At 43.5% G+C, this 16,170-nt stretch overlaps 1 protein-coding gene across 1 annotated transcript in view; it reads left to right on the forward strand.

Annotated features, from left to right (window-relative positions):
* Positions 1 to 16,170, forward strand: part of MUC2 (mucin 2, oligomeric mucus/gel-forming) — a 71,284-nt gene that overhangs the window by 42,646 nt on the left and 12,468 nt on the right. Inside the window, 10 exon segments of the mRNA XM_037901422.2 lie at positions 756 to 860; positions 1,058 to 1,087; positions 2,036 to 2,088; positions 3,374 to 3,769; positions 5,365 to 6,612; positions 6,810 to 6,839; positions 9,126 to 9,521; positions 11,118 to 13,066; positions 14,682 to 14,850; positions 15,887 to 16,134. Of these exon segments, the coding sequence (XP_037757350.1) occupies positions 756 to 860; positions 1,058 to 1,087; positions 2,036 to 2,088; positions 3,374 to 3,769; positions 5,365 to 6,612; positions 6,810 to 6,839; positions 9,126 to 9,521; positions 11,118 to 13,066; positions 14,682 to 14,850; positions 15,887 to 16,134 (4,624 nt within the window).

Consider the following 16,170-nt stretch of genomic DNA (forward strand, 5'->3'; position numbering starts at 1 on the left):
TGCAAAAATGTTCATTTTGACTGAATTTTTTTCTTTTAGTATCTGCATCGCACCAGGAAATATTAACTGCAGCTCTGTCTCAGGTAAATTGCATTTTATTCTTTTTGCAAAGTGGAAAGGGAAAGAAAAGGAATGCCACGTATCTCTTCCATCTGTCTCTATGGGAGATTTAGTAATGATTTCGAATGATTCTTTGCAGCTCTAGCCAGGATTGCACAAAAGAAAAATTGGGTAACACTTTGTAACCTCACAGTCATCACTCACACATCTAAGGATATGACAAAAAGGTGAATTAGGCTGATTTAAGATCAAAGTGTAACAACTGCCCCTTTCTTTCAGTTTTGTTAAAACAATGCCCCTTCCTCAATATCCTAACTATTAATTTTCAGCTCAAGCCATTTAACCCTCAAGAACATGTGGTATGTTATAACAGGGTCATTATTATGTTAGATCCGCTACTGTGTTAGAAAGTATTTTAGTAACCCTGCTTCTAAATGAAATTTCTATTATTGATAATTACTTTATGTACCTCACCTACATAGGGCTTTATTAGATATGCCTTAGCTTCATCCTAAACTCAAATATAAAGTAATGAGGTTTGTATGGTTTAGGTACAGGTATATCTCTTAGAGGTGCAACTCTCACACGCTCAAACACTGATATTTACCTTAGGCAGTTTCATAAATGTCTTGGCATGTTGTTGTTCTTGACCATTTCTTAGAAGAACAACTTCACAATAAATCTCTTTCTTGCAGTCTGTACAACAACCACTACAACCACTACTACCACATCCACCACCACATCAATGACTACCACAGTGACAACGACACCTACCACTACTACACCGACTACCACCTCAGGTAAGTGTTTTACAGATAGATTGCATAGACATTTGGCTTCTGAAGCAAGTGTTGTAAATCTTTGGAACTGTTGCACTGATGGAAGGTGCCCCTTGTGTCTTGGCCACAAATCTTGAACTCAATGTTGCTGGGATTTTAACTACTGTTTTCATTTATCTGGAACTCTTATAGTGAGATTTCTTATTTTTCCATTGCAGTTACCACCACAATCTCTTCAACCCCTTCAAGTAAGTTTCTTAATAAGAAATCTTCTCATTGTGAACCATGGTAGCTAGAAAACAAAGGAAAAGGAAGAAAAAGAGAAAGCCAGGCAGTAGGAAAATACATTTTCATTTTAGAATGGTAAAAGAATATGTGTGCGCATGTGTGTATTTCATCCTTCCATTTTATAAATTAAGTGGCAAAACAAAAAGCTTGCTTTTAAATAGTCAGACATCTTCAGACGTCCTGTAACCAGGTCTGAGTCCCATAAAAGTCTCTGGGCCTTAATCAGTGATGATGTAAAGGCTGCTGTAAGAGAGACAGGAACCAGAATCTCCCTGAATGACAAATCCTTGAAGTTTTTACGTGGCCCAACAAATGGTGATTAGAAACCTATGAAAAAATTAGAATGTGGAACTCTTCAGTGATATATGAGAATCCACTGAATATTTCATGGAGAACTCACAAATTCCCTGACACGTCCATTGAAGATTTAGGACAAAAAGTGCAATGTGTTGTTTTCACTGGGCTTATCTGTAATAATAAAGACCAAGTCACAGAGGGCCTGATTCCAATACCCATCTGCCTCAATTATGAGATCGGTGTTTACTGTTGCTGGCCAGAATACACCACAATTACAACTACCACTCCAATGACTACTGATCCCCCAGTGCCCGTCAGTACATCTACCACCAGCCCCCCAACCCTCCCCTCACAACTACCACTGTGCCTCCAACCCCCACACCCACATCTACCACAGAGTCCTCAACCCCCACACCCACGACCAACACTGATCCTCCAATTCCCATACCAACCACCCCGCCCTCACACCACCAACCACTATCAGCACTGACCCCCAACACCCATTCCCACCACTACCCTGACAACCAGCACGACTAAGCATCCCACACTCACTCCAACCCCAACCCCAACAACTGCTACAACTAACACCACTAAGCCTTCAACCACTACAGCTACCACCATGCCACGATCAAGTACTACAACAGGAACCACAACCAGTACTTCAGTAGGTATGAATTGAAGAATAACTGCCCATAGTTAATGATAAGAATAACAATCTTTAAGCGTTGACGTGATTCTCATTAACCAAAGATAACCATCAGTAAAAATTAAGATATGGTAAGTTGGACATGGAAGCTATAAACAGAACTGTCCTAACAACAGAGATGTATTTAATGTGTTCATCTCTGTTTAGCCTTTCAGAATTGCTACCAAAAAATCATATGAAATATAGCATCAGCTGGAAAAAACTCCCCCACCTTCTTTTATTTGAACAATATACATTTTGGCCAAGATACCCTTCCACCTGCTAATTTAAATGTAATTGATATTTTGAAAATATGTATTGCCAATTGATTATGAACAAGGTATTTGTTGAGACTTGAGAATAAAATAATAGCGACTTGTATTTTCACTTGGAACAAATCCTGCCCCTGGTTTACGTGGAAGTAAGAGGCATATTAAGACCCTTTCTCCTGGGTAAGCTGGTTCCACATCTGTCCCACCAAACCTCAGGAGCCTAAAACTGGTATTAAAGAGTGTGCAGAGCTTCTCTGAGACTGCTTATTAGGCAGGTGATACTGAGCTGCCCATGGGTTAAGGAGATAAAAAAAGTATACACTCAGTGTTCCTGCCCAAGACTGACCATCTGAGTATTGTTTCTCTGTCTCTCCCACATGTAAGGCTTGGGTGGGATGAGTGATTACAGGATCCCAGGCTAAGCATAATATTTATCTATCCTGGTGACATACTATCTCAGGATACTGTCTCTTTGCCCGATGAGCCATTGCATGTCTACTTTTGGCAATGAAACACTGCTTTATGGCTACTTTGTTCTGGGTCTTTATACTATACCAGCTAATTCATTGTAGCAATAACAGAACTTAGATGCAAGTGACTGGAAAAGCAACTAACAAGAGGGTGTGAGATAAAGTAGGAGGTGCCTACTTGATCTTGTTCCCTCTTCCATTCTACTCTTACACGTAACTGTTCATGCTACATTCTTTTCTATGCATAAGGAACACCAGTTTAGCACGTTCACAGCATCATTCTGATCTTGCACTATTTGTAGGCTAGTTTACCTCATTGACTTGAACTGAAGCACTTGTGACTTAAACTGGTGTAGATGAGATCATAATCCTGCTCTTATGTCAGATCTTTGCAGGTTGCACTAATTATTTGTTTTGGACCAATGTACATCCAGTGGATCACTCTCAGCACTGCTTACCTCACTACCACGTCATGCATGTTTCTCTTCTTTCTAAATTCTGTGTTCCATTGTTGTCTTGCAGCAACATGTATACCTGGAACTTCATACTGTTCGTGGTCTGACTGGTTTGATGTGAGTTACCCAAAATATGGCCCAGAGGGTGGTGATTATGAAACCTATATTAACATCACAGCATGGAATGCCTCAGCGATATGTGAGACTCCACTAAATATTTCATGCAGAGCTCAGAAATTCCCTGACATCTCTATTGAAGATTTAGGACAAAAAGTGCAATGTGATGTTTCCACTGGGCTTACCTGTAATAATAAAGACCAAGTCCCAGGGGGCATGATTCCAATTCCTATGTGCCTCAATTATGAGATCCGTGTTTACTGCTGCTCACCGCCTTACCCCATATGTCCAACTACCACTCAAACGACGACACCTACCACCACCACCACAGCAACGACTACTCCAGGTAAGTGTTTTACAGCAAGATTGCATAGACCTTTGTCTTCACACAACTGTTTATATCTATGCGTTTGCATGGCTTTGTCATGCTGAACTAAGAAAGCTTGCAAATTCTAGATGTTGTTCTATCCTGCAATGGGGGGAACCTCAGATATAGGTGTGACTGGTGTTCTCACCATGATGAAAATGTTCCTGAATCTCAAGGTCCCAGCTGGGAGTCTGAAGCAAGTGTTGTAAATCTTTGGGGCTGATGCACTAATGGAAGGTGCTGCTAGTGTCTTGGACACAAATCTTGAACTGAATGTTGCTGAGATTTGAACTACTGTTTTCATTTATCTGGAACTCTTATAGTGAGATTTCTTATTTTTCCATTGCAGTTACCACCACAATCTCTTCAACCCCTTCAAGTAAGTTTCTTAATAAGGAATCTTCTCATTGTGAACCATAGTAGCTAGAAAACAAAGGAAAAGGAAGAAAAAGAGAAAGCCAGGCAGTAGGAAAATACATTTTCATTTTAGAATGGTAAAAGAATATGTGTGCGCATGTGTGTATTTCATCCTTCCATTTTACGAATTAAGTGGCAAAAAAAAAGCTTGCTTTCAAATAGTCAGACATCTTCAGACGTCCTGTAACCAGGTCTGACTCCCATAAAAGTCTCTAGGCCTTAGTCAGTGATGATGTAAAGGCTGCTGTAAGAGAGACAGGAACCAGAATCTCCCTGAATGACAAATCCTTGAAGTTTTTACATGGCCCAACAAATGGTGATTAGAAACCTATGAAAAAATCAGTGTGTGGAAAACCTCAGCAATATATGAGAATCCACTGACTATTTCATGGAGAACTCAGAAATTCCCTGTCATCACCATTGTAGATTTAGGACAAAAAGTGCAATGTGATGTTTTCACTGGACTTATCTGTAATAATAAAGACCAGCTGCAGAGGGCCTGATTCCAATACCCGTCTGCCTCAATTATGAGATCAGTGTTTACTGTTGCTGGCCAGAATACACCACAATTACAACTACCACTCCAATGACTATTGAGCCCTCAGTGCCCATCAGTACATCTACCACCAGCCCCCCAACCCTCCCCTCACAACTACCACTGTGCCTCCAACCCCCACACCCACAACTACCACCAACCCACACACCCACCAACACTAGTACCATTGAGTCTCCAACCCCCACAGCCGCAAACACAACTTCCACCATACCCCTAATGTAAGGCTTGAGTGGAAGGATTTATTGCTGTCTCACTAAATATGCATAATAATGATCACATTTGTCTTTTTCCTAAATATATGCAGTCCTTGATTCCACCAGTCCTATGGTGAATTCTAGTAAACAACACTGTTGTTCTTATAAGAAAGATTCAACCTATGTGAAGCCTAAGGTAGAATTTTAAGAATCCAAGACGTAGTCATGCTCTGAACAATCTATATTTATGTCACTTAGCATGGTTTCGTTTCATGGTACCTTCTGTCAAAGAGATCATTATCACAAGAGGCAATGTGATAAGGGTAGCGTCTGTATTTACAATAGTAATTTTTTTTTACAAATGATTTGGATATTTACATTTGGTTTTCCTACCACCACCACCACAGCAACAAGTACCCCAAAGACGACGACACCTACTTCCACCACCACCGAAACAACTACCCCCGGGACGACGACACCTACCACCACCACAGTAACGACAACACCTACCACCACCACCGAAACAACTACCCCCGGGACGACGACACCTACCACCACCACAGTAACGACAACACCTTCCACCACCACAGAAACAACTACTCCAGGGACAACAACACCTACCACCACCACCACCGCTTCCACCACCACCGAAACAACTACCCCCGGGACAACAACACCTACCACCACCACCACTGCTTCCACCACCACCGAAACAACTACCCCCGGGACAACAACACCTACCACCACCACCACCGCTTCCACCACCACCGAAACAACTACCCCCGGGACAACAACACCTACCACCACCACCACTGCTTCCACCACCACTGGAACAACTACCCCCGGGACAACAACACCTACCACCACCACCACCGCTTCCACCACCACCGAAACAACTACCCCCGGGACAACAACACCTACCACCACCACAGTAACGACAACACCTACCACCACCACCGAAACAACTACCCCAAAGACGACGACACCTACCACCACCACAGTAATGACAACACCTACCACCACCACAGAAACAACTACCCCCGGGACGACGACACCTACCACCACCACAGTAACGACAACACCTACCACCACCACCGAAACAACTACCCCCGGGACGACGACACCTACCACCACCACAGTAACGACAACACCTACCACCACCACCGAAACAACTACCCCAAAGACGACGACACCTACCACCACCACAGTAACGACAACACCTACCACCACCACCGAAACAACTACCCCAGGGACAACAACACCTACCACCACCACAGTAACGACAACACCTACCACCACCACAGAAACAACTACTCCAGGGACAACAACACCTACCACCACCACCACCGCTTCCACCACCACCGAAACAACTACCTCAGGGACGACGACACCTACCACCACCACAGTAACGACAACACCTACCACCACCACCGAAACAACTACCCCAGGGACGACGACACCTACCACCACCACAGTAACGACAACACCTACCACCACCACCGAAACAACTACCCCAAAGACGACGACACCTACCACCACCACAGTAACAACAACACCTACCACCACCACCGAAACAACTACCCCAGGGACAACAACACCTACCACCACCACAGTAACGACAACACCTACCACCACCACACCGACTACCACCCCAGGTAAGTGTTTTACAGATAGATTGCATAGACATTTGGCTTCTGAAGCAAGTGTTGTAAATCTCTGGAACTGTTGCACTGATGGAAGGTGCCCCTTGTGTCTTGGCCACAAATCTTGAACTCAGTGTTGCTGGGATTTTAACTACTGTTTTCGTTTATCTGGAACACTTATAATGAGATTTCTTATTTTTCCATTGCAGTTACCACCACAATCTCTTCAACCCCTTCAAGTAAGTTCCTTAATAAGAAATCTTCTCATTGTGAACCATGGTAGCTAGAAAACAAAGGAAAAGGAAGAAAAAGAGAAAGCCAGGCAGTAGGAAAATACATTTTCATTTTAGAATGGTAAAAGAATATGTGTGCACATGTGTGTATTTCATCCTTCCATTTTATGAATTAAGTGGCAAAACAAAAAGCTTGCTTTTAAATAGTCAGACATCTTCAGACATCCTGTAACCAGGTCTGAGTCCCATAAAAGTCTCTGGGCCTTAATCAGTGATGATGTAAAGGCTGCTGTAAGAGAGACAGGAACCAGAATCTCCCTGAATGACAAATCCTTGAAGTTTTTACGTGGCCCAACAAATGGTGATTAGAAACCTATGAAAAAATTAGAATGTGGAACTCTTCAGTGATATATGAGAATCCACTGAATATTTCATGGAGAACTCACAAATTCCCTGACACGTCCATTGAAGATTTAGGACAAAAAGTGCAATGTGTTGTTTTCACTGGGCTTATCTGTAATAATAAAGACCAAGTCACAGAGGGCCTGATTCCAATACCCGTCTGCCTCAATTATGAGATCAGTGTTTACTGTTGCTGGCCAGAATACACCACAATTACAACTACCACTCCAATGACTACTGATCCCCCAGTGCCCGTCAGTACATCTACCACCAGCCCCCCAAGCCTCCCCTCACAACTACCACTGTGCCTCCAACCCCACACCCAGATCTACCACAGAGTCCTCAACCCCCACACCCACGACCAATACTGATCCTCCAATCCCCATACCAACCACCCCGCCATCACACCAACAACCACTATCAGCACTGAGCCCCCAACACCCATTCCCACCACTACCCTGACAACCAGCACGACTAAGCATCCCACACTCACTCCAACCCCAACCCCAACAACTGCTACAACTAACACCACTAAGCCTTCAACCACTACAGCTACCACCATGCCACGATCAAGTACTACAACAGGAACCACAACCAGTACTTCAGTAGGTATGAATTGAAGAATAACTGCCCATAGTTAATGATAAGAATAACAATCTTTAAGCGTTGACGTGATTCTCATTAACCAAAGATAACCATCGTAAAAATTAAGATATGGTAAGTTGGACATGGAAGCTATAAACAGAACTGTCCTAACAACAGAGATGTATTTAATGTGTTCATCTCTGTTTAGCCTTCCAGAATTGCTACCAAAAAATCATATGAAATATAGCATCAGCTGGAAAAAAACTCCCCCACCTTCTTTTATTTGAACAATATACATTTTGGCCAAGATACCCTTCCACCTGCTAATTTAAATGTAATTGATATTTTGAAAATATGTATTGCCAATTGATTATGAACAAGGTATTTGTTGAGACTTGAGAATAAAATAATAGCGACTTGTATTTTCACTTGGAACAAATCCTGCCCCTGGTTTACGTGGAAGTAAGAGGCATATTAAGACCCTTACTCCTGGGTAAGCTGGTTCCACATCTGTCCCACCAAACCTCAGGAGCCTAAAACTGGTATTAAAGAGTGTGCAGAGCTTCTCTGAGACTGCTTATTAGGCAGGTGATACTGAGCTGCCCATGGGTTAAGGAGATAAAAAAAGTATACACTCAGTGTTCCTGCCCAAGACTGACCATCTGAGTATTGTTTCTCTGTCTCTCCCACATGTAAGGCTTGGGTGGGATGAGTGATTACAGGATCCCAGGCTAAGCATAATATTTATCTATCCTGGTGACATACTATCTCAGGATACTGTCTCTTTGCCCGATGAGCCATTGCATGTCTACTTTTGGCAATGAAACACTGCTTTATGGCTACTTTGTTCTGGGTCTTTATACTATACCAGCTAATTCATTGTAGCAATAACAGAACTTAGATGCAAGTGACTGGAAAAGCAACTAACAAGAGGGTGTGAGATAAAGTAGGAGGTGCCTACTTGATCTTGTTCCCTCTTCCATTCTACTCTTACACGTAACTGTTCATGCTACATTCTTTTCTATGCATAAGGAACACCAGTTTAGCACGTTCACAGCATCATTCTGATCTTGCACTATTTGTAGGCTAGTTTACCTCATTGACTTGAACTGAAGCACTTGTGACTTAAACTGGTGTAGATGAGATCATAATCCTGCTCTTATGTCAGATCTTTGCAGGTTGCACTAATTATTTGTTTTGGACCAATGTACATCCAGTGGATCACTCTCAGCACTGCTTACCTCACTACCACGTCATGCATGTTTCTCTTCTTTCTAAATTCTGTGTTCCATTGTTGTCTTGCAGCAACATGTATACCTGGAACTTCATACTGTTCGTGGTCTGACTGGTTTGATGTGAGTTACCCAAAATATGGCCCAGAGGGTGGTGATTATGAAACCTATATTAACATCACAGCATGGAATGCCTCAGCGATATGTGAGACTCCACTAAATATTTCATGCAGAGCTCAGAAATTCCCTGACATCTCTATTGAAGATTTAGGACAAAAAGTGCAATGTGATGTTTCCACTGGGCTTACCTGTAATAATAAAGACCAAATCCCAGGGGACATGATTCCAATTCCTATGTGCCTCAATTATGAGATCCGTGTTTACTGCTGCTCACCGCCTTACCCCATATGTCCAACTACCACTCAAACGACGACACCTACCACCACCACCACAGCAACGACTACTCCAGGTAAGTGTTTTACAGCAAGATTGCATAGACCTTTGTCTTCACACAACTGTTTATATCTATGCATTTGCATGGCTTTGTCATGCTGAACTAAGAAAGCTTGCAAATTCTAGATGTTGTTCTATCCTGCAATGGGGGGAACCTCAGATATAGGTGTGACTGGTGTTCTCACCATGATGAAAATGTTCCTGAATCTCAAGGTCCCAGCTGGGAGTCTGAAGCAAGTGTTGTAAATCTTTGGGGCTGATGCACTAATGGAAGGTGCTGCTAGTGTCTTGGACACAAATCTTGAACTGAATGTTGCTGGGATTTGAACTACTGTTTTCATTTATCTGGAACTCTTATAGTGAGATTTCTTATTTTTCCATTGCAGTTACCACCACAATCTCTTCAACCCCTTCAAGTAAGTTTCTTAATAAGGAATCTTCTCATTGTGAACCATGGTAGCTAGAAAACAAAGGAAAAGGAAGAAAAAGAGAAAGCCAGGCAGTAGGAAAATACATTTTCATTTTAGAATGGTAAAGGAATATGTGTGCGCATGTGTGTATTTCATCCTTCCATTTTACGAATTAAGTGGCAAAAAAAAAGCTTGCTTTTAAATAGTCAGACATCTTCAGACGTCCTGTAACCAGGTCTGACTCCCATAAAAGTCTCTAGGCCTTAGTCAGTGATGATGTAAAGGCTGCTGTAAGAGAGACAGGAACCAGAATCTCCCTGAATGACAAATCCTTGAAGTTTTTACATGGCCCAACAAATGGTGATTAGAAACCTATGAAAAAATCAGTGTGTGGAAAACCTCAGCAATATATGAGAATCCACTGACTATTTCATGGAGAACTCAGAAATTCCCTGTCATCACCATTGTAGATTTAGGACAAAAAGTGCAATGTGATGTTTTCATTGGGCTTATCTGTAATAATAAAGACCAAGTCACAGAGGGCCTGATTCCAATACCCGTCTGCCTCAATTATGAGATCAGTGTTTACTGTTGCTGGCCAGAATACACCACAATTACAACTACCACTCCAATGACTATTGAGCCCTCAGTGCCCGTCAGTACATCTACCACCAGCCCCCCAACCCTCCCCTCACAACTCCCACTGTGCCTCCAACCCCCACACCCACCACTACCACCAACCCACACACCCACCAACACTAGTACCATTGAGTCTCCAACCCCCACAGCCGCAAACACAACTTCCACCATACCCCTAATGTAAGGCTTGAGTGGAAGGATTTATTGCTGTCTCACTAAATATGCATAATAATGATCACATTTGTCTTTTTCCTAAATATATGCAGTCCTTGATTCCACTAGTCCTATGGTGAATTCTAGTAAACAATACTGATGTTCTTATAAGAAAGATTCAACCTATGTGAAGCCTAAGGTAGAATTTTAAGAATCCAAGACGTAGTCATGCTCTGAACAATCTATATTTATGTCACTTAGCATGGTTTCGTTTCATGGTACCTTCTGTCAAAGAGATCATTATCACAAGAGGCAATGTGATAAGGGTAGCGTCTGTATTTACAATAGTAATTTTTTTTTACAAATGATTTGGATATTTACATTTGGTTTTCCTACCACCACCACCACAGCAACAAGTACCCCAAAGACGACGACACCTACTACCACCACCACCGAAACAACTACCCCCGGGACGACGACACCTACCACCACCACAGTAACGACAACACCTACCACCACCACCGAAACAACTACCCCCGGGACGACGACACCTACCACCACCACAGTAACGACAACACCTTCCACCACCACAGAAACAACTACTCCAGGGACAACAACACCTACCACCACCACCACCGCTTCCACCACCACCGAAACAACTACCCCCGGGACAACAACACCTACCACCACCACCACTGCTTCCACCACCACCGAAACAACTACCCCCGGGACAACAACACCTACCACCACCACCACCGCTTCCACCACCACCGAAACAACTACCCCCGGGACAACAACACCTACCACCACCACCACTGCTTCCACCACCACTGGAACAACTACCCCCGGGACAACAACACCTACCACCACCACCACCGCTTCCACCACCACCGAAACAACTACCCCCGGGACAACAACACCTACCACCACCACAGTAACGACAACACCTACCACCACCACCGAAACAACTACCCCAAAGACGACGACACCTACCACCACCACAGTAATGACAACACCTACCACCACCACAGAAACAACTACCCCCGGGACGACGACACCTACCACCACCACAGTAACGACAACACCTACCACCACCACCGAAACAACTACCCCCGGGACGACGACACCTACCACCACCACAGTAACGACAACACCTACCACCACCACCGAAACAACTACCCCCGGGACGACGACACCTACCACCACCACAGTAACGACAACACCTACCACCACCACCGAAACAACTACCCCAGGGACAACAACACCTACCACCACCACAGTAACGACAACACCTACCACCACCACAGAAACAACTACTCCAGGGACAACAACACCTACCACCACCACCACCGCTTCCACCACCACCGAAACAACTACCTCAGGGACGACGACACCTACCACCACCACAGTAACGACAACACCTTCCACCACCACAGAAACAACTACTCCAGGGACAACAACACCTACCACCACCACCACCGAAACAACTACCCCCGGGACAACAACACCTACCACCACCACCACCGCTTCCACCACCACCGAAACAACTACCCCCGGGACGACGACACCTACCACCACCACAGTAACGACAACACCTACCACCACCACTGAAACAACTACCCCAGGAACGACGACACCTACCACCATCACCACCGCTTCCACCACCACCGAAACAACTACCCCCGGGGGGACGACACCTACCACCACCACAGTAACGACAACACCTACCACCACCACCGAAACAACTACTTCAGGGACAACAACACCTACCACCACCACCACTGCTTCCACCACCACCGAAACAACTACCCCAGGAACGACGACACCTACCACCACCACCACCGCTTCCACCACCACCGAAACAACTACCCCAGGGACAACAACACCTACCACCACCACAGTAACGACAACACCTACCACCACCACCGAAACAACTACCCCAAAGACGACGACACCTACCACCACCACAGTAACGACAACACCTACCACCACCACCGAAACAACTACCCCCGGGACGACGACACCTACCACCAGCACAGTAACGACAACACCTATCACCACCACTGAAACAACTACCCCAGGAACGACGACACCTACCACCACCACCACCGCTTCCACCACCACCGAAACAACTACCCCAGCGACGACGACACCTACCACCACCACCGAAACAACTACCCCCGTGACGACGACACCCACCACCACCGAAACAACTACCTCCGCGACGACGACACCTACCACCCCCACCACCACCACCGAAACAACTACCCCAGCGACGACGACACCTACCACCACCACAGAAAGAAGTACCTCTCCAAAGATACCCGGATGTAGGTTACCTAATAATACTATCATTCAGGTAAGTATATTTCACATTTTTATTATATGTCTATGAAAGGAGATCATGTTGTACTATACTATATGTGCAATTTGGAGGATGCAATTGTGTGATATTTTAATTAATTCATTAACATAGTGATCCTCTGTTATACTGGCTATATAAAGGTTTTTCCATCTACGTCATATTAATTTATTGGCTATCGTCATGGCACTCAGTGATCCTTTCCCTCATTATGGTATCTTAGACACTCATAGCATTCTTTGAATTCAAGCTCTCAAGTGGCATTTCTTCAAGGGATTATATCACAATGCAGAGCTCTGAAGGAGCTTTGGTGAAAGGGTGACAACAAGCTCTCTTACCAGGAGACAATTCCACCTTCCATCCCTTCCTTTTTATTTTTCTAGTATTTGTCAGAATTATTATGCCAAAGTATTAACTCATCTACCAACCCAAATCAGTCATGAACTCTTATCCTGGATTAGATTTAATGGGCCATATCCTAAATAGCATAGAGAATGTGTTGAAAACCTGGAACTCCCACTGAAGTCAATAGCCCAGCCCGTTTCTGGATTGGCCGAATAACTTTTCAATCTGTAGCACATGGCTACTCTCTCCTAATCAGTTGAAAATGTCTTACTCTAAAACAGTGGTGCTCAGCTTTATAGAGACAGAGATCCTCTTATCACCAAATGCAGTTGCAGGGAGACAAAAATAACCATACTACGATATACCGACAATGTAACATCATCCTGTATTGTCATGGTGCATGGATGTGAACACCTCGGGACATTGCACCAGAATTACTTTGTGTCTCACTATTATTCCATTTTATATGATCAGATCTCCCCTCCATTTTGGCTCTTTGTTCTGGGAAGGGGCGTGTTACTCCAATCTTTTTCCATTTCTAATTCCATCTGGAAAGAAACGTGAGGCACTTCTTGTAGGGCCAAAGAGGGGTCTTGGCAATGCCAGTCCATTTTCTTTTTTACCACTGTGCTCTGCCTTGCATGCATCAGGTTGCATGGGGACCCTCCTCTGATCAGCAGGCTTCTGAAGCCAGGGATAGCAAGAGGAGCTCAAATCAAACAAATTTAGGTCGTGCCTCATGAAGTGCTCTGAAGGGGTGTATTTGCCTCTAGTAGCACAAGGTTGGAATCACTGCACTAAAGACTTATTAAAGTGTACAAAGTTTTTACAGGCACGGCATATTCACCTGCACCTTTACTTTTTGCTTGTGAAATGTGACATACAAAATAATTTTGGATCCATCTATTGGCTGACTGATGATCATCTTTCCAAAAAGACTATTAGTTGTCAATACCTCCGGTGCAGCTGCTGTTTTACACTGTGACCCAGGGAAGGGAAATCAGAATAAAACCTTGGTGACTGGCATAGTGCTCATAATAAATCCTTTACAGTTAATAATTATCAATGCAGCAATCTCATTTTACAGACCTTGATGACAGTGCTGAATGGCGTGCTTTATTCTCACTTTCAAATATTTGTTTGGAATAAAGATGTTGGCAATATAAAGCTGTGTAAAATATACAGAAATCCATTTTTTCTTTATTGGTCTGATTGCTTCATTGTAGATCTCACCTTCCACCCCCCTCCCCTTCTGTCTTAAATCCAGCCAGGTGAAAGCTACTGGCCATGTAACTGCACCAAGGCAATATGCATTTCCGACAACACATGGTACCTGAATACGACTGTATGTGAACTTCCTCCTAAGCCCAATTGTACCAATGGGCTCTCTCCTGTGCTAGTGGAGGGTAAATGCTGTCCGCAGTGGGAGTGTGACTGTGAGTATACAGTTTGAAGGATATTTTTATCTCTGATGGACCAATAATAGTTACAAGAGCTACACTATTTGTAGTGGGGGCAAGTGCTGTGCAAGTTTAGCCCTTCATATCCCTAGCAATGCAATTCAGTCTTAACTGTAGTACCACTTGCTAGCTTAGTCCTGGGTTCCCCCCCAGCTCTGCCACAGCACTTGCTTTTAACAATGTTTCATGAAATGCTATATTCTTCAGTCTTTCATTTTAGCTTTTTATTCTATTAAATTATTTGAATTATTCAATTACAAATTAATATGTATGAACCCTTGATATAAATTAAGGTTAACACTGAAAAATGCATTCATATTTTGTTCTTCAAATTGTTTGGCTCTGGCAATTTTTTTTTATGATGTAATCTATACAGACCTGATGATACCACTTAATTACTCATGTCAACTGGTAGCTCACTACACGAGTAGTCCCATCAAAATAATTCGGCATATGGTACTACATGGCAGGAGAAGAGTGGTGGAATGTGGCCCTATATGATTACGTTAAAGATGGGTCCAAGCTGCTGAATTTGGATCCTGAGACAGCTGCTTGAAATGATCTTGAACTCTTTGATCCGGAAACTCTCACAAGCACAGGCCTACTTGTGAGAGTAATGGCACTTACTGATTTCAACTTGGTAGGAAATAGCACAAGAACAGCCTCTGTCAGAGAATTTTTGGTATTTCTGTTTGACGTCCTGTCTGAAATCTGGAGATCCAGGAAATGGAAAATGTAAACATAGAAAGAAAGAAAGAAACAAACAAACATAAAAAGAAACAGTTCAGCTTCTTTAAATATGAAAAAAGTTCCAGTTTGAGTCCAACTGAGGTTTTAGATTAATTCTCTATACTTATCTATAGTGCGCTTCATCCAGGTTCTCTCATTCCTATTTGATTCCAATGCTAGTAGGGTATATTGGTCTTCCACTTACTAAAGACTTTATTCACAGTCTAGCTCTGCTTTCATATGTCACCATATACAGCTAAACTAACTCTCAATCTCTCGGTAGGCTATTGCACTGGTTGGGGAGACCCACATTATGTGACATTTGATGGACGGTACTATAGCTACCAAGGGAATTGTACGTATGTCCTGGTGGAAGAGATTAACAAAAAGATTGACAACTTTGGAGTCTACATTGACAATTATCACTGCGATGCACGGGACAGAGTGTCCTGTCCACGCACACTCATCGTGAGACACGAGACCCAGGAAGTGCACGTGAAGACTCTCAGAATGTTTCCTTTCCAAATACAGGTATTGGAAAGTGACTAATAAACCAAATGTACATGC

Source organism: Chelonia mydas, chromosome 6 (genome assembly GCF_015237465.2).
Source record: "Chelonia mydas isolate rCheMyd1 chromosome 6, rCheMyd1.pri.v2, whole genome shotgun sequence".
Classification (NCBI taxonomy): Eukaryota; Metazoa; Chordata; order Testudines; family Cheloniidae; genus Chelonia; species Chelonia mydas.